Here is a 19,106-nt window from a genome sequence, read left to right as displayed (position 1 = left end):
TCTGTTTCATGTACAAAAAAATTGGGCATGGGCTGTAGAAGGAAGTTTGTTTCCTTTGAAAAGACTTGGGGCAGTCATTGAGGTGGGATATGGCACAGCTGTGTGAGAGACAAAGAGGAATAGAAGAATGTCCTAATGACATTGGTTTGACATTTCCAGGACTGCACCTTGCCTAGATCTCCGCAATGCAGTAGAGGACGGAGAACTGGAAGAGGAAGAAAAGAAAAGCAGGTGTAGAGGAGGGCGGGAGAGGAGAGGGACAAGCTGTTATGGCCTCATTTTCCAAGTCTGCATACCCCACACTGACAAGTCAATGTTACACCTATTCCCCTCCCTCCCTCTTCCCTCTAAATCGTTCCTCTTTCTCTCTCCATTAAACAGCAAAGATAGAGAGGAAAAGCCACACTTTTAACTTCTTACTCACTGGTATCCATACAAAGAATGTGTGTCATAGTTTCCAGTCTGTGCCTAGAGTCTACCTCCTCTGTTGTCACCAGTCTCTATCCCAGTCTGCAGACAAGGAAACATTAACAAATGGATGGGGATGACAGAAGCCATTACACAGAGCTACAAGGGCAGGCGCCCCAGGTATAGGCTGGGTGTAGAAGGGGAAAGGATTGGTTTGGCTTTCATAATATTGTACAGTCCCATTGCTCGCTGCAGCATGGCAGGTTATGCTCTTCCTCATTCTCTCCCTCTTTTTTGCTGTCTCACTCTCTAATCTCGTGTTTATCAAGAGATTGACTTCTACATTTTAAAGAGAGGTTGTGCTGTGCTCTCAAAGACAGTATTGGACTACACACAGAAAACACAACTACAATACACAAAGCCAGAGGAGGCAGTGTCAGTGGAATTTGTACATCATGAATATTATACCCACAACCACAAACCTCTCTGTACCTCTCTCTCACACACACACACACACGCACGCACACACACACACACACACGCGCACGGCACGCACACACGCACGCACACACACACACACACACACACACACACACACACACACACACACACACACACACACACAGTGGCATGTTCCCCTTGTCATTAGCTCACAGCTGGGTGAGAGAATAGAGTAAATTGCAAATGACTATGACAATACATTCATGTAATCTCCACATCCTAAATGTTACTATTTGTTCATGACAAGAAGTTGGGGAACTCCAGACAATAATTTACGTAACACACTTATGAGAACTGGGAACTGGGGAGTAAGCTGTGTTGAACTGTACAGTATGCATGCCAGTCAGTCTATGTAGTTAGAGAGGTTGGCAGAATCTGTGTGAGATGCCCTACAGGAGTACACAGGTGCTGCATACAAAGGCAAACGTACAAACACAATCACAAAAGTGGAAAATCCTGTCAGGTAAGGAGTTCCCTAGTTCTGTCATGAGTCAGGATCTCCCTGTTATGTAACTCCTGAAAGGATATAATCAGGGTAGAACAGGGACACACCTGTATTCAGCAGTTTTGACTTTCAGCCCAACAAAAACATCCTCACCTACACACCAGTGTGTCTGTTCTGTGAAATTATATTGGATTACTTAATTAATAACTAATTAGATACAATTTAACTGGTACACAGTGGGTGATGGTGAGAGCATATGTGAGTATTTGTGTAGGGGATGCGTTTAGCAGGCATGTTGCTGAAATGTTGGGCAGAGATGAGTAATGTGGAGGGCTAGAGACAGTTTAGCCTGGAGACAGAACCAGCAGCTGCAGGATCCAAATCTGCCACCTCCACAGCCACACAGCGCTGCTCAAACTCAGACTACCCCCGCAAACCAACTCTACAATCCCATCCTCCGCACACACACATACACACACACACTTTGCTGTGTGTAAAACCCATGTCTTTTCATACATTAGGCAATCAGGATAGATCCTGTACCAGAGTTATCAGCTGTAGGTTGAGACCCATTCTTAGAACAATGTTTTAATCTAACCCAGAGATGAAGGAAGTAAAAGAGTGTGTACATCAGAAAGATTTAGATATGTAGCAACTGTTGGCGAAGTGTCTGACTATGCTTTGTGAACCTGCTTCATCGTCCTCATGAGCACTGACCCAAGTCGTCTATTCAAAAACTACAGAGACAGTAAGATCAAAGACACGTCTACTTTGTCAAAATGTACACAAAATGGGGACACCTACACTTATTGTTGCTAAGTAGCTTAAAGTGCGTCCGCAATGCAGTGTGTATGTGTGTTTCATTGTATGTCTGTACCTGGTCGACGTCACACAGTTTGCGGAGAAGCTAGAGCGCGCAAGTACTTCCTCAATCGAAGGAATCACAGAACGAGAAACGGGAGGAAGAGACCGATCACGACAAGCATACGGTAACAAGAAAATACAAGTTTTCAAGTCGAGGTAAGTGAATCACACGTACTTTAACGTGAAACCGTTAAATAGTTCTAAATTATGACTACAACTAAAAAATTCGGTCCCTGCTATTCGCAAACATTCTCAAAAGTTTTGGACAAATTATGATGGCCTCTATGTTTTTTGTATTCAAGGAAATATAACGGCAAGTAACTATCTTCACAGTTAAAATAACTTGCAGTTGACTATGTCTATGTCCAGGCTCCACAATCTGGACTGCCTACAAATAAATTGAATATAAATGTATCCCTATGTAAGGGACGTCGTAAGACTGTTCTGTTCTGATATCCGCAACTTGAAGCTACATATGTGGATATAGTCGGCCTATAGTTAATATCACAATATATGGACCATCATGCATTTGTTGGTTTACTAGTATGATGCACTTATTTAAACAAATGGATACAATTTATTTTCATTCACATTTTGACATTGTGTTATCAAACACAGTTAAAATCACCGCACCACTGTTCCGGTCACAGTTTAATTGGTGAAATTAACTCGGTAAAGTCAACGTGACAGTTGAACAAAATATCCTAGTCTAGACTACCTTTCAGCAATCTCCTATACTGGTTTATTTTGACATGAAAGATATATATTTTGGGAAGAGCGACGTGGTCTACAGATTATTATGACACAGTTTAGAGCATAAATAGCCTATTTAAAAATATGCCTATGAATAGGCATATTTCGTCGATTTAGGTTCAATATAGGCTTATACAGTAAACTAGGTTGATTGGAAGGGAAAACCAAGTTATAACTGCACTATGAGTCACAATGTATCTTACTGCAGCTAACTGAAATGATTTACCACATCCTATTGCATTCATGTAGGCCTACTCGGACAGTTGTTAAGGATGTTGATCATCAACATACTGACACTGACACATCCTCCTTTGCAATATGATTTGTGATGTGTGTGAATGAGAGAGAGTCCATGTGTTTGTGTTAGGATATGTATTATCTACTATTATCTACAAAGGCTTGTCCATTTTTACATGCCTTAAAGATATGTTCAGTGGCTGCACAGTTTGAACATAACCAAGAAATACCCAGGAGAAGCTGGTCACATGGAGCTAGCAGCTGAGAGGGCTGGGCATCAGTAGCCATTGGGGTCAGTTCAGATTGCCCATTGCAGTATTACAGCACAAGTCTCTGACAGGCAGTCGTTACTACACTGTTCCTGTTTTATCTCATTCTATCGCTCAGTCTCTCTCTCTCTCTTTCTCAGTCTCTCTCATTAACAGACACACACACGCTCCACCATCTCATTAATTTAGTTATCTCAGTCATTTATAGTTGTTTCTACGCATACAGGACATTAAATGAAATAGTACAGATTTGAGCATTCTCCCTGTCTGTTTGTGTTTCTATGTTTAGAATGTGTGTGTGTGGCTAAACTGTGAAAACAGATTGTGTCTAAAAACATTGGTGCATCAAAACATAGACTCAGTCATGCATACACACACACATACTATTCAGTAACGACCTATTTTATCTGGTTGCATGTTTCTCATATGAATGTTTCTGGGTCTTAAAGCGTTTTAGCTGGATCAGTCACAGTAAACACACCTTGACAACAACACACTTTTTCTGTGTTACCGTAAATGGTACCATCACTAGATCTCTGTGTGCTTCTGAGGAAGTGATGGAGAGGTAGGCTACAGTAACTGAGGGACTTAAAGTAGAACACTGATGATCTTATCAATCTCAATGCTTCCCTTCTCCACCCCCACCACTATGCACACACTCACACACACATTAATACCAACAACAGTGAGGTTATTATTGATTAGATAACAAAAGCATCACAGCTCAGGGCTACGGGCGTGAACCAGTCTATCGACTTTGCTTTTACACATACTGACAAGCATCACTTCATTTTTATTTCTCTTGTATAACCCTCTATCGCTATCATGTGCAAAATGTTACTTTCTTCTGTTTGTGTACTTTTTTTCTGCCCTTGTAGTTGGTGTTTGTGAGTTTGGAAGTGAGGCATGTAGAGGACCTGTCTGGGGTTTTGGTGTCTGGACATGTCGGGGCTCGCTGGCTGTCAGGAACGCAGGGAAATACCTTTACTTCTGCAGCTCCACTCACAGTGGTGAACAACATACTTTACTGCAAGAAGGGTTGAAGAGATGGCTTCTCGTTTCTCAACATCACTGTCATACTGTTGCACATAGGAGTTCTGAAATAGCGGTAGAGTTTGAGTAAAGATGTTGCTTGCTTATGTCCTGTTGTTTCTTTGCGTGTCTGTGTGTGAGTGTATGTGTTTTGTAATAATTCTCCACCAATGCTTGGTGGTGCACACACACACACACACACACACACACACACACACACACACACACACACACACACACGCACACACGCACACACACACACACACACACACACACACACACACACACACACACACACACACACACACACACAGGTAGATAACTAGGCATTATTGACAGAGGTGCTACAATGACCTGGTTGCTAATGTATATGGGTGGGGTTTACATTATGAATGACCTAACCTACAATAAACATAAAATATATGTTTAACCTTACCTCAATCAGTATGTCATGCCTGAATTTCAATGCAATTTTACTTCTCCTTATTTGAAACGTATTTAAAATGCTGTTCTGCAGTGAGACCAAATAACTGTCCAAGTTTTACTTGTGTACAGTAGGTGACTTGTGGGAAGGGCACTCGTGCGTTCTTACTCACACACTCTGTTACTCAATTGGCCGATCACAGGCCTCTCAATCACAGGACTCTCAATCACAGGACTCTCAATCACAGGACTCTCAATCATCGGACTCTCTTTCAATCAAAGGACTTTCTTTAACTGAGAACCACGTTTTTTGTGTTATTTCTTTTATTTCTAATTAGAGAAGCTTTTCAAGTTCTTTAGGCTGTCTGTATAAAAAGCAACTACCTAAACAGTAATATTAGTAGGACATTATTGATGCGTATGTATTGTGCATATAGAGTACATGTGACTGAAGCTTGTGTGTTAACGTGTTCTTTTGTGTGTCACTTACAGAGTACAGATGGCGATTTCACTGAATCATGGTACTTTGCCATGTGTATTCAGCAGTAATCAAATTGACATGTCAATATATGTGACTGGGGTAACATTCTGGTCTCATTGAACAGGTGGCGCAGGGACTGGTCACCATGGCGCCCTTCTTGCGGATCGGCTTCAACTCCTACGACCTGGGCGTTCTATCTCCCCTGGCTGACCCCCCCTTCTGTGCCATCAAGATGAAGGAGGCCCTCACCACTGGTGAGGATATGGATTGTGCTGTATAGACTGTTCATGCACACACAGTATGTTCATGGCATGACGCTAATTCCAAAGGGGCCATGCCATTAGATAACTCATATCCCCTCCCTCCAGAGAGGGGTAAGACCCTGGTCCAGAGGAAGCCCACCATGTACCCAGCCTGGAAGTCCAGTTTCGACGCCCACATCTACGAGGGCCGTGTGCTGCAGGTGCTGCTGATGAGGACGGCAGAGGAGCCTCTGGCTGAGGTCACAGTAGGAGTGTCGGTCCTCGCCGAGCGCTGCAAGAAGGCCAATGGACGAGCTGAATTCTGGGTAAGGCGCAGGGAAGTGCGACACAGAAGTGATACAGATCTGTGTTAGTGGGGTTGTAAAGGCGCTTTGCGTTTGAATGGAAGTGTTTGGAGGAGTTGGTCTTGACAATCTACTGTGCGTGCATTCAGGTGGATCTTCAGCCTTCGGGGAAGGTGATGATGGCAGTGCAGTACTTCTTGGAAGGAGCTGATCCAGGTGGGGTGTAATGATTTCTTCATCTTCATGATCTCCTGATCCATAGACGGATCAGGAGAGAACAGACTGCATTCCACCGAATGTGTTAGTGTGTATGTGTATGTAAGAGAGAAAGAGAGAGAGAGAGAGAAAGGGCGAGAGAGAGAGAGGGAGAGAGAGAGAAAGAGAGAGAGAGAGAGAGAGAGAGGGAGAGTGTGAGACAGAGAGAGAGAGAGAGAGAGAGAGGGAGAGAGAGAGAGAGAGAGAGAGAAAGTAGAGGGACTAGCTTATTTTTTTCCAAACAAATAAACCGAGAGCCTGTCTCTTCTCTTCATGTGTGCCTCTTGGTAGAGAGTAAGCAGTCTGTGAAGGAGGAGGAAGGACCCACCATCAACCGGAGACGAGGGGCCATCAAACAGGCTAAGATCCACTCCATTAAGAACCACGAGTTTATCGCCACCTTCTTCAGACAGCCCACTTTCTGCTCTGTCTGCCGAGAGTTTGTTTGGTCAGTTTGTCCTCTACACCGTGTGTGTGTAATTGTGTGTGGACACGCTGGGGAGATGAGCTCATGTTTTATGTAGATACCATTGTATCTCCACTTGTGTCTCTCTTGGGGTGTTGGAGCCTGAGCCGATCAGAATTCCTATATAGTTTAGCAGAAATAAACTCAGTTAGACTCAATCAAATGCTAGCATTTTTGTCATTTTAAATGACAGGAAACATTTCAAATTTGCATTTCCGACTAGTAATTCTGACTAGCAGTACTATCTAACAATATGCTGAACCCTTTTAAATATTGGTTGACCTTGAGGTTTTTTATGTAAAAATGGGTTACCAGCAACAGCAATAGATTATCGGAGGTGTGTGTGTGTATGAAAGTGTGAATCTGGTTTCTGTACAGTTCTGTGAGCATATAAACCACCCCTTTGCATCCAATGGCATTCATTACCATTCTAATCAAGATAGCAAGGCCATTATTGTCAGCAGTCCATCCTGATCTGGAGGGCATGATCACAGCCCTGAGCTCTCCCTTCCTCTTCTGTGTCCTCCACAGGGGACTCAACAAGCAAGGCTACAAATGCCGACGTAAGTGGATGAAACCAGCACCATGACATTCACAAAAAAATATATAAGTATGACAATTTGACCATATTTCCCCTCAAATGGAAAATAAGAACTGTAAACACAGTTATATAGGTTTTATGATTTGTTGATCAGCTGTCAGATGTGGAGTGTATGAATTTGTGTTCACCTTATATTTTCCAGAATGCAATGCAGCCATCCATAAGAAATGTATAGACAAAATCATTGGAAGATGCACGGGCACAGCGGCCAACAGTCGGGACACTGTGGTACGTTGGACCAGGTTCTGTCCAGGCTCCTGCTCTTTTACCCCAGTACTTATTCAACCAGGTTGAGAGTTTTCTCTGGAGAAACCTTCAGGAAACTTTCCATACATGTGTGGTACATTCCCTCGTATGTATGTTCACAGTTCCAGAAGGAGCGCTTCAAGATCGACATGCCGCACCGCTTCAAGAACCACAACTACATGAGCCCCACCTTCTGTGACCACTGTGGGAGCCTTCTGTGGGGCCTGGTCAAACAGGGGCTCAAATGTGAAGGTAGGGAACAAGCTCTGTGTGTATGTGAATGTGGGTGTTTTGATTCTTCTCCATGTGAAAGTGTGTATGTCTATAACCAAGTTACTCAATTCTCTCCTAGACTGTGCAATGAATGTCCATCACAAGTGTCAGGATAAAGTAGCCAACCTCTGTGGGATCAACCAGAAGCTACTAGCTGAAGCTCTGACACAAGTCACCCAGGTTGGTAACCTTAATGTTTGTGTGAGCATGTGTCTGTGTGTCAGCATGTGTTTGTGTGTCAGCATGAGGTTGTGTGTGTGTATTTGTAATGTGTGTGTGTGTCTGTGGCCAGACGTGTGTCTGGGCAACTCCCGAGTCAGGCCAGGCTGTGTGGCACCAGAAAGCTGAGCTGCCTCCTCTTGTGTGTTTAAGGACACAAGGCTAATGTGCTCCTCATGTTCTCATTCATTGATTCACTGCAGTACAATCAGATCCGTTAAACAGTCTGTTGTAGTGTATATTTGATATACCTCTGCTTATTTAGCTCTCTCTTTCTCTAAGGTATATTTCTCTTGTCGTATTTCTGCTGTCCATTCACAGAAATCCACAAGGCGCTCAGACCCAAACCAGCCAAACCTGCCAGATATAGGAGTCTATGAGGAGGTCTCAAGGAACTTGGTTGCTCTGGATGTCAACGGTCAGTGTGTATGTGTGTGTTTGTGTTTGTGTGTGCGTGTGCGTGCATGTTTGTGTGTGTTGATGACGATGTTTGCTCTTGTAGACGGCACCCCTTATGGCAGGCTGTGGGAGGGCTCCAGCCCCCTGCCGCCGACTCGTCTCACCCATCTGACCCACATGAACGTGGACAACTTCATCCTACACAAGGTTCTGGGCAAGGGAAGCTTTGGCAAGGTAGGTATTGCCATGATAACATAAATTTGCTTTCTGGCATCTGTAAGAGGACAAGATTACTAACAATCCTCACCTCTCCTGCTCCCCTGCCTTCGTAGGTCCTGCTGGCAGAGTTAAAGGGCAGTGGAGAGTACTTTGCAGTCAAAGCTCTGAAGAAAGATGTGGTTTTGATGGATGATGATGTGGAGTGCACCATGGTGGAGAAGAGAGTTTTAGCTCTGGCCTGGGACAACCCCTTCCTCACCCACTTGTTCTCTACCTTCCAGACTAAGGTAACTCACATGCGCACATGCTCGCACACGCACATAAACACACTCATAGAGTGACAGTGAATACCTTAAATACAATAGACTTATAGAGCTATACGTCAATGCCTTAATCAGGGTAACTTTACTGTGTGGTCTGCACATCTATTGTCTTTTGTTGTCTTTTGATTTCCTATTATTCTTTGCAAACCACATACTGATATGATTTACATATGTGGAAGGCCACTGTAGTAATGCAAATGTACTGCTTGTGACAGGAGCATCTGTTCTTTGTGATGGAGTACCTGAATGGAGGAGACCTGATGTTTCACATTCAAGAGAAGGGTCGCTTTGACCTTTACAGAGCCACGTGAGTAGAATCAGACACAGACTGACAGGCAAATTGACACACACACTCACACACATGCATATGCATACACATTCCACAGACAAATACACTAACATGCCACTCACACAAAAACAGACGCACAAACCCATGGATGTTCTGATGGAAAACAGATACTCACAGTTCTGGCAGTATATTATACATTGGTCTCTTTCCATTGGTCAAAGCAATAGACTGTCCTTGTAAGGAGAGGGTAATATGAGTGGGTGAGGGTGTATGTGTGTGTGACATCACTTCATCAGTCACTAAACAGGGTTGTCAACACAAACATGACATCATTTCCACCCTTCTCTAAACCAGAGACTGGGGAAACCTAACTTTTCAAGTAGTTTGACTCGTGTTAAAATGGGTTAAACTATCTAGTATTAGTTGAACTGAGTTACAAAGCTCCCATCCTAACACTCTGTGTTGAGAACAGGTAAGATGACAGGACTACTACACTGCTGCCAGGCCAGTGACACTCTATCCAGCTGGGAGTATTAATTTTTAATCACATTCTGTGCATGAGTATTCGTGCATGTACTGTGTGTGTGCATTTATGTGTGCACGTGTGGATTATCCACGAGAAGCTGGCAGCCCAGAGTGGAAAGTCTTTCCTGGGTTTGGTTTCCTGGTTATGCAATAGTTTTCGCTGGCCAGAGTCTGAACCAATGAGTTTCCAATGAGCCCACTATCACAGCACAAAGGGCCTGTTGATCTGCTGCTACCTCTGAACCCACTATCATCCGACAGGCCCCAAACCTCACACTACCACCAGAGGGGAAAACACATCCCATTTATACTCTCCATTTATACTCCATTACTAACAATGTAACTCCCTGTGTCTGAGTTCCCTCATCCTGCCTAGGTGGGAGAGTTTGTCTGAACCTTAAACAACTGTTTGTGTAAGAGCATATGTACTGTACATTCAGTATCATTAGAACCTATACTAGGATTTACCCAGACATTTGATAATGACTTAGTAATCATTAGTGGTGAGTGAGAGTTAGAAAACAGGTCAGGCTGGACAAAGCCATGTATCTTATCAACCAGTCAATCAATCTGTCAGTAAATCAGTCAGTCAGTCATTCAGTGAAGCCCATTGAATCCTCAGCTACATGGGTACATCGTCCCCTGCTTTCTGGAGCCAATCTGTTTCGCCTTTCAGAGATGATAAAAGAAGGAAGCCAGTGATAGGCTTACAACTAAGCTAAGGCTGCTTGGCTGCCATTGGTCGCTGCTCAGTGGTCTCAGGTATCTCAACAGGATAGCATTGTTCACCTGTCCTCACATACCTCTCCATACAAATGTCCACTTCAATAATTAATACTGTGTGAAAATAAAGAAAGTTACACTCTCTATGGGCTTGAATACTTTCAGAGCAATTTGCAAAGCCAGGATGTAACTTCTTCAATACAAGTCTCCGTAAAAGCATTGCTGATTATCACAAACTCTTTTAAGTTGGTTATTTATCTTGAACATTGTATTGTTGCTTCTCTATTAAACATATTAAGGGTTTGATTGCCCTGCATCAGCAATAGGGCTGCTATGGGTCCATCAATGGAAGAAAGAGAAAGCTGAAATTAAGCTAGTTGAAGGAAACCTAGGTGGGAACATATATTGAGTGTGTTATTCTCTATTTTCCATTTGACACCATTAGTTTTTTTTCTGCTGTAGGCATCACATGAACACACAGCACAGCCCACATAGACTGCATTCATCACCTCCTACACCACCTTGGAAAAACACTGCCATCCCGCAAAACAAGTTTTAGATCAGGATATGTTTACCTTATTCTCTCCTCCCTCTTCCCCCTTCAAGATTCTACTCCGCTGAGATTGTTTGTGGCCTACAGTTTCTACATTCCAAGGGGATCATCTACAGGTAGGGCATGAACAACACATGCAATCACACACACACACACACACACACACACACACACACACACACACACACACACACACACACACACATAAACTGATCATGATAAAAACAAACAACTCAGTCATCACTTCCTTTTTGTCTTTCTGCTGTCAGAGATCTGAAGTTGGATAATGTGATGTTGGATCAGGAGGGACACATCAAAATAGCAGACTTTGGCATGTGTAAGGAGAACGTGTTTGGAGAAAACAGGGCCACCACTTTCTGTGGGACTCCAGACTACATCGCTCCGGAGGTACACAACAAATATTGAACTGATGTTATGATTTGCTCTGATTGATAAATGCTAACAGGTTAGTCTAGCTACGTGACTGAACAGCGTGATGTGGATCTTGTAGCAGACATGGTTTACCAAATGGGATTTGTTGTTAATACAATTACCGATGTTTACATTTTGGCAATACTTTTTTTCGTCCTTTATTTCAGAGACCCTCTAGGTTTACCCGGCTAATATGTTAATCAAATAATCAATTTGTTGGGATGTGTGTTTATGATGCCATCTGTCGTTAGATCCTGCTTGGACAAAAATACTCCTTCTCAGTGGACTGGTGGTCTTTCGGAGTGCTGCTCTATGAGATGCTGATTGGCCAGTCACCTTTCCATGGTGATGATGAGGATGAGCTGTTTGAGTCCATCAGGATGGATACACCCCACTTCCCCCGCTGGATCACCAAGGAGGCCAAGGACTTGATGGAAAGGGTTTGTACTGTACCCTACTCCAAATATAAAATATACCTGTCTCTCTGAACTGAGCTAGCATCGTTGATTGTGTTTGTCTTCTCTACTCATGCAGTTGTTTGAGAGGGACCCCACTCGCCGGCTAGGCATTGTGGGAAATGTTCGCGTACAGCCCCTGTTCAAAAACATCGACTGGTCGGCCTTGGAAAGGAGGGAGGTGGAACCCCCCTTTAGACCAAAAGTGGTAAGAGTCTTATACATCTGTCTGTCAAGATAGTATAGAGGAAAAAGGTGTACAGTGTCACTTGACTAACCTTTACACCCATTACAGAAAGCCCCCAACGACTGCAGCAACTTTGATCGTGAATTCCTTAGTGAGAAGCCCCGCCTCTCTCACAGCGACAAAAACTTCATTGATTCCATGGACCAATCAGCTTTCGCCGGCTTCTCCTTCATAAACCCTGAGATGGAGCACCTTCTGGAAAAGTGAGGAGCAGACCTTCATACCAGTCTCCACCCTGGGCACTGACATCCCAGAGGTCAAAGGGGAGAGGTGAAACCAGGGTTTAATTAGTACTGTTTTAGGGTCTGTTCGTCAAGGTGTCTGTTCTGTCACGTGATCAAACCTGCAAGTGAGTGAGCGGTACCATGTTCAGTATTTTGTGTGCCTGTTCTGTAGTTAAGCACAAACAGTCATTCTCTGGTACTTGTAGAAATCACAAGAGTATAACTTACAGGAATTGTCCTTTGTACAAATAAATAGTTTTGTGATGCATGCTAGGGAGTCTAGGTGTTTGTGGGCTGTATGTAGATGATTCTATTAATTGCCACCCGCATTTTTGGTCATTGTTATGACACTCACCAGTTTGAAGAGCCAACACAAGGAGCCTCCGATTTTCTCCCATTCCTTTGCAGTAAAACCCTGCCTAAAAATAGAACTGAATTCTGATTGTTAAGATGGCTCCTGTTTTGACACCTGGAACCTTAAATGTGGGATACACTCATTGACAACAGTATAGTACCATCACAAGGGATGTCTGGCCCTTCCAGTGAATGGAGCACTTTAGTGTGTGTGGATGAAGGTGTTTAGGTTTGTTTGAGTTATCTGCTTGCAGGTCCAAAGACCTCACACCAACATTCACCATCTCTCCTACAAATGAATTATTTGACTGAATCATTGCTTTTGGTTATGTCGCATGAAGAACCTTTCTCGGTCAATAAGAAAGATTTGTAAAAATGTGTGGTTTACTGGTTTGTGTGCCATCTAGTGTTAAGTAAATTCAGAAAATTCAGACAGAGCAACTACAGGTTCACTACACAGTGAACAAAATACAAGCACAGTGGTCTGTCTAGTTAGGTAGGCTATTATATTCCTGTTGTGAAATATCTCATTTATAGACATGTATTATTTGAATGATTTGCGTACTGTTTGCGATGCTAAACATTGGAAAGGGACCTATTGACATGCTGTATAGATATATATGTATATTGATTTAACGTGTATATTTTGATGCGCTTTAATTATGTGCTTTTTTACCGTCTCCATCTTTTACATCTTATAAAAAAAATCATTCCAATTTCTGAAGTCAATCTTTCTGAAATGTCCCGGCACAATAAACTTTTCAAAGTAGTTATGGAGCTTTGATGAATTAAATAAGCGTAACTATGACCTAGAGACCTACAAATAAACAATGGGGGTCATATTTATACATGATCTGCAGCTACGGGTCTCAACTGAATCTTGTGAATCAAAGTATAAGATAAGATCGCCCTCTGGTGGATCATTACTTTTAGTGTCAATGACGTATAACGGATACGTATAAGATGTGTACGGAAGTGCGGTTAGTGTGTAAGAGACATGAGTGAAAATGTCGGATTTCAACTTCGCGATGTAAAACACGGGTTTGTTGAGATGACTTGGTGTTTATACCAGCTTGCCACTTAGTTGTGTCATACAGGACTTTACACAGGACAATGAAGTCCCAAGACGTGTTGAAGGATGCATCCACTCTTGCTTCATACAATGTATTGCTACAGGTAAACCTAACGTTCTAATTCAATTACTTGAACTTAGTTCTGTCTGACAGTTGATACAAGGTGATATCGTGACAGAAACTACTCTTGAGTCTTGACTGGCATTATCAATGGTCTTAAAAACAATGTATGTCGATCTGTATTGTGTTTGTGCTTACATTTCCAAATGATGTTTCAGGTGATGTTTCGTGTGCTCACCTTCTTGCTGAATGCGTTTACCCTTCGTTTTGTTTCCAAAGAGCTCATTGGTGTTGTTAATGTAAGGTAAGATGTCATAATGTGTAGACTTACAGCTGCTGTGATTCTGAGATGACTTAACTTGCTAAAAACCAATACAATACTGTGTGTTTATGTGTGTTATGTGTATGTGTAGGCTAACACTGCTGTACTCCACGCTGGTATTCTTGTCCAGAGAGGCATTCAGGAAAGCATGTCTCAGTGGATCTGGAACAGATCCTAACTGGAGACAGGTCATCAACCTGCTATGGCTGACGTGAGTTTGTGTCACCATTGACTACTGAGATGTATACCAAAAACAAAACCTCAAAAGTTTAACCTTTTTGCTCTGAACTGGTATGTGTACATGTTTTCCGTTGTATTTGAATCTCCTAGGTTGCCTTTGGGTGTTCTGTGGGGGTCCCTGCTTGTGTGTGTTTGGCTATGGCTCCTGGAAGTGCCAGACCCCCAGGCCATACCACACTATAGCCCTGCTGTGGGGCTTTTTGCCCTGGCTGCTGTGCAGGAGCTGCTGGCTGAACCGCTCTGGGTCCTGGCTCAAGCACACTTGTTTGTCAGACTGAAGGTGGTGGCAGAGAGCCTGGCGATGATCGCTAAGTGTGTTCTGACAGTGGTTCTGGTGGTATCTGCCCCTCAGTGGGGCCTGTACATCTTCTCTATGGCTCAGGTACAGAGTAGTCTAACACTTGAAGTTCAGCAGAATGTTGTGGATGTGGATTTTGTACTGATCTATCTCCTGTCAACTCCTAGCTGGTGTACACAGGGTTCCTTGTCTTGTGCTACTTTGGCTACTTCCTGCATTTTCTGGGGTCTGGTGAAGCCCAAAGGAAGGCCTTCCCCCTTCGCTGCATTGGAGACCTGCTGCCTTCCAGGGTGAATGAAGAGGTAATGTTTTCCACAAGAAAAATGTCACTTTGTTCATGTCATCCAATATCTTACAGCTTGGGCTACTTCGTGTTTGTCTTATATGCGTTAAATAGCTACCCAATGTTTGGTCATACTACTGTGCTGTTTTTGTGTGTGTTTGTAGCCGTGGGTGGACTGGACCCTGGCCAAGCTGACGTGGAGCTTCTTCAAGCAGTCATTCCTGAAGCAGATCCTGACGGAGGGAGAGAGATATGTCATGACCTTCCTGAACGTGCTTAGTTTTGGGGATCAGGGTATATACGACATTGTCAACAACCTGGGCTCCATGGTGGCCCGCTTCATCTTCCTGCCCATCGAGGAGAGCTTCTATGTCTTTTTTGCCAAAGTTCTGGTGCGAGGGCGGGATGTGAAGAGTCAGAAGCAGGTCAGAGTGGTGGAGACGGCCAATCAGATACTTGGGATGTTTCCATTGTGCAGTGCTAGTTCTGACCCTGGTCAGCTTATATCAGATCATATGATCCTGCTCACTGATTTGTCTGCAGGAGGATGTTGCTATTGTGGCTGAGGTTCTGGAATCTCTTTTGAAGTTGGTGCTTGTGATTGGTCTGATCATCACAGTGTTTGGATATGCCTACTCTGAACTTGCATTGGACATTTATGGGGGCTCCCTGCTCAGCAGTGGAACAGGTGAGATGACAACATCATACGTGTGTGCCACAGAAGTGATTTACTAATGCTTATGAAGTTACACTATGATGACGTATGTTTCTAGTGTTTTGTGTTGTTGATGGCAGTGTTTGTATGTATTTTTCTGTTGTTGAAGGGCCCAGTCTTTTACGATGTTTCAGCTCATATGTACTTCTGCTCGCTATCAATGGAGTGACTGAGTGCTTTGTCTTTGCTGCCATGAGCCAAGAAGAGGTAGACAGGTAAGAACAAACACAAACAGACATACATAGGGTTCTGTGATTTCCTACACAGTATGAGACCCTAATCACTCACACTGTCTGACCCCAGCTGTCTGTCTGACCCACAGGTATAACCTGGTGATGCTAGCCCTCTCAGTCTCCTTCCTGTTCTTGTCCTACATGCTGACATGGTGGGCAGGGGGGATTGGCTTCATCCTGGCCAACTGTTTAAACATGGGCCTCCGTATCCTGCACAGCCTCGTCTACATCCACCGCTACTTCCAGCAGAGCCCTTGGACCCCCCTGCGTGGCCTCCAGCCCTCCCCAGCCCTGCTGCTCGCTCTGGCTCTTAGTGCAGCCCTCACTACCCTCTCTGAGGTACCTGCACATATCCTTCTCTCTTTTGCCTCATTGCTGACTTATTTTACTGACCAGTCATTCTCAAGTCTGTCAATATTCTTTCATCTAGCGCTAGTCTTTGTATTTGCCAAAGACAATAGTTACCTCGCGTTGTTAAAAACTTTAGATTGATTAAAATGGTTTCATATCCATTCAGAATGATCCAATTGTATTCCCTGCACTCATGCTGTCGTCCTCTCTGTGCCTCCTGTTCTAGGGTGCGTTCTGCTGTGATGGAGGGTGGATGCTGAGGCTGGTCCACATTGCTGTTGGAGCAGGATGTCTTCTGGGTGTGCTTGTCACTGTCCTCCTTACAGAGACTCAACTTGTTCAGTTTGTCCAGACTCAGCTTCTGCCCCGGTACAGAAAGAAGCAGACATAAATCTTCCCTGCAATGGGCAGAACAGACTTCCATCATCCCATCACTTAAGATGTGTAAGTAAATACTGAAAGGGGTGAAGCAAGAACCGTGCTTTGCTCTTTGAAGCATTCCAAGTATCCAAATGGTTGGTGGATGGCTCTTCGTACAGTACATTTTGTACATGTTCATATGGCTGTATACCCATGGGTATAGATCCATGTGATTCACTGATTTAGAGTTAGTGGCAAATTATGTCAACTTTTCTCCTTTCTAAAACAATTTCAACAAAATGTTGAATATATTTAATTGCATACATTGTGCTTACTAGATGGCATTGAAAATGATAGTTTGGGTTTCTAACATTTAGGCCTATGTATAATTGTACACATTTGAATGGATTTCCAGCTTCCCTGCTTCCATCATTGTGTACTTCTCTTGTTGCTATTAAATATAAGTCAAAAGAAAAATGTTTTTATCTTTTACACATTTTACTAATGTTTTTTGTTATTATTTTACTGTTTGTCTGATTTTTTTTCCCCTGAGGCGTTTAGTTTTGTCATTCAGACATCAGGTATACCGTATATCAGACCTGTTTTTGACCCTGCCATCAAATTGTGCCATCTTATTGGAATGGTCAAACTGGCCTTATACCAGCACTTTGCCAACTGAGGTGTGTGTGTGTGTGTGTGTGTGTGTGAGCTGTCAAGATCCCTTGTCTGAAACATCCTGGTCACAATAAGTAGTTTTTTGTTTTCAGATGTTTTTGTTGTTGCAAAGGTTCTCTGCTTGTTAGTCTTTTTCAAAAAGGAAAAAATAAGTTCTGTTAGTTTCTTGTCAATGGAGCCATTCATCAAGATCTACTGTACACTGATTACATTTGATTTTTTATTAGACCATCACAGTTATCTCAAAGCCAGGTCGCAAGGCAAACAGTACAAGTGGCTAGTTTGTACAGACCTAGAAGCAAGTGATAAATCTAAAGATGATCCCAGAAGGCTTCTTCTACTTCCGGATCGGTCGAGTGGGTGGTTTGTTGAAGGCAGTCTCAGCCCCTGACCTCACTCCACTGAACACTGACGGGGCGGCCTTCCCAACACGCTCTGGAATGGCCCACACAACAAGAACCATCAGCCTCGCACAGTAAATCAGGCAGAAACCAAAAGAGCTCTGTAACACAATGGTTATGCACAGTATAAACAGTGATTTGTCAGGCAGGAGGCGAGAGATGGGGGCATTCTGTTTGACAGAGCTCTGAGAATCACCCCCCTCATCTCTCAACTATCCGGAGTTCTGTATATGGAATGGAAACTTCAGTTTGATAAGTCTCACTTTGTAGAGCATTTTTTACATACAATGCTGTATTTGTCAGCAGAGCTTTTCCAAAACGAAAACGATAAGACCCATTTACACAAGACTAATCCCTAAACTTCAATGCCATGTTGAGAACATATGCTCACAACTTACCACACTCTTCCATCACTTCAAAGGTCTTGCTCTTCACCTCCCCTTTGAGACCTAGCTTATCCTTTGCTTCAACGAGATCTTCTTCTCTTACCTCTGGTCGGCTCTCCTCTCCCTCATCTGGCTGAAATTCACAGCAGAGATAGTAAAATATCAAAAGATATGTTGTGTTGCCCCAGTAGTTTCCTACGAACCAAGAGATCATGCTTGTACCATCTACCAAACTGTAGTATTCTCACCTGAGACATGCTGGCTGTCAAGTTGTTGTAGAGGTTGTGGTCCAAAGTCTTTCCCTATCTTAACTTTCCTACTGCTGCTCTGCCTAGTCCAATCCAACAAACTAGAGCAATCCGCCCAGGCTATAAATCTCTAGAGGACTATAATTCTATTGCAGGCCCAAAGGATGACTCAGTCTGGGGGCTCCTCCCCTATTTCTCTGGTTCTGTTTGTTCTCAGGATGTTCCATTCTCTTCTATGTCATTTAGGAATGACGTGATCTCCTGCAGCTGGAACAGTTATTACATTACTCCCAAGTATTTAGACAGAAAACATCTAGGATTTTAGTTGTAGTAAAAAATCCCCTTTCCTTGCTATGTTGCATTGTCTTTTTATTATCCTTATCTGTAAATGTCAAACTCGACAAACATTTTATAGTTTCAAAGACAATTGCCTCTCAACTGTCAAATACCGCTACGGCAAAAGCAGGTGAAAGGGTTAGCTTTTTTTGTTTGCTTTACAGACTTTAAATTAGGATAGTTACATGGTCATCTTTCTTCTACTCCATGACCTAGACTCTAGTGTTTCATCAGAGATGGGAAGTACAATTTTACATTACTTTAAGTAGATTTTTCAGGTATCAGTACTAAATATATGTCAGAGCTCATAATTCTGTACTTGAACTTGAAAAAGTGTAGTCAGCACTTTTATCAGTCTGTTT

General features: G+C 43.1%; 3 protein-coding genes across 4 annotated transcripts; 2 read left to right on the top strand and 1 right to left on the bottom strand.

Annotated features, from left to right (window-relative positions):
* Positions 1–2,236: 2,236 nt before the first annotated feature.
* prkcda (protein kinase C, delta a) lies at positions 2,237–13,479 on the top strand. 2 transcript variants are annotated; one of them, XR_009930760.1, is made up of 19 exons: positions 2,237–2,374; positions 5,538–5,667; positions 5,782–5,981; positions 6,110–6,176; positions 6,507–6,663; positions 7,213–7,244; positions 7,425–7,510; positions 7,651–7,780; positions 7,881–7,981; positions 8,342–8,438; positions 8,523–8,653; positions 8,752–8,925; positions 9,177–9,268; positions 11,105–11,167; positions 11,321–11,459; positions 11,735–11,923; positions 12,018–12,146; positions 12,234–13,169; positions 13,211–13,479. XR_009930760.1 is itself a non-coding variant. In XM_062465305.1 (18 exons), exons 2-18 carry the CDS (start codon positions 5,559–5,561, stop codon positions 12,390–12,392), a joined length of 2,055 nt encoding a protein of 684 aa, XP_062321289.1. In that variant the 5' UTR covers positions 2,237–2,374; positions 5,538–5,558; the 3' UTR covers positions 12,393–13,204. The 2 variants fall into 2 exon arrangements, 1 of the variants encoding a protein (XP_062321289.1); XM_062465305.1 differs by lacking the exon at positions 13,211–13,479 and having other exon boundaries at positions 12,234–13,204.
* A 251-nt stretch (positions 13,480–13,730) lies between these two features.
* Positions 13,731–17,179, top strand: rft1 (RFT1 homolog). Its single transcript, XM_062465287.1, has 10 exons — positions 13,731–13,939; positions 14,115–14,200; positions 14,310–14,429; positions 14,549–14,840; positions 14,924–15,058; positions 15,204–15,464; positions 15,583–15,727; positions 15,864–15,969; positions 16,077–16,326; positions 16,565–17,179. Exons 1-10 carry the CDS (start codon positions 13,877–13,879, stop codon positions 16,727–16,729), a joined length of 1,623 nt encoding a protein of 540 aa, XP_062321271.1. The 5' UTR covers positions 13,731–13,876; the 3' UTR covers positions 16,730–17,179.
* A 394-nt stretch (positions 17,180–17,573) lies between these two features.
* Positions 17,574–18,555, bottom strand: mustn1a (musculoskeletal, embryonic nuclear protein 1a). Its single transcript, XM_062465276.1, has 3 exons — positions 18,409–18,555; positions 18,173–18,293; positions 17,574–17,808 (listed from the first exon to the last, which is right to left on the bottom strand). The coding sequence occupies exons 1-3, from the start codon at positions 18,415–18,417 to the stop codon at positions 17,711–17,713; spliced, it is 228 nt and encodes a 75-aa protein (XP_062321260.1). The 5' UTR covers positions 18,418–18,555; the 3' UTR covers positions 17,574–17,710.
* Positions 18,556–19,106: the final 551 nt, after the last annotated feature.

The sequence above is a fragment of the Osmerus eperlanus genome, chromosome 1, assembly GCF_963692335.1.
Source record: "Osmerus eperlanus chromosome 1, fOsmEpe2.1, whole genome shotgun sequence".
NCBI lineage: Eukaryota > Metazoa > Chordata > Actinopteri > Osmeriformes > Osmeridae > Osmerus > Osmerus eperlanus.
This window is presented reverse-complemented; position numbering and strand designations above follow the sequence as displayed.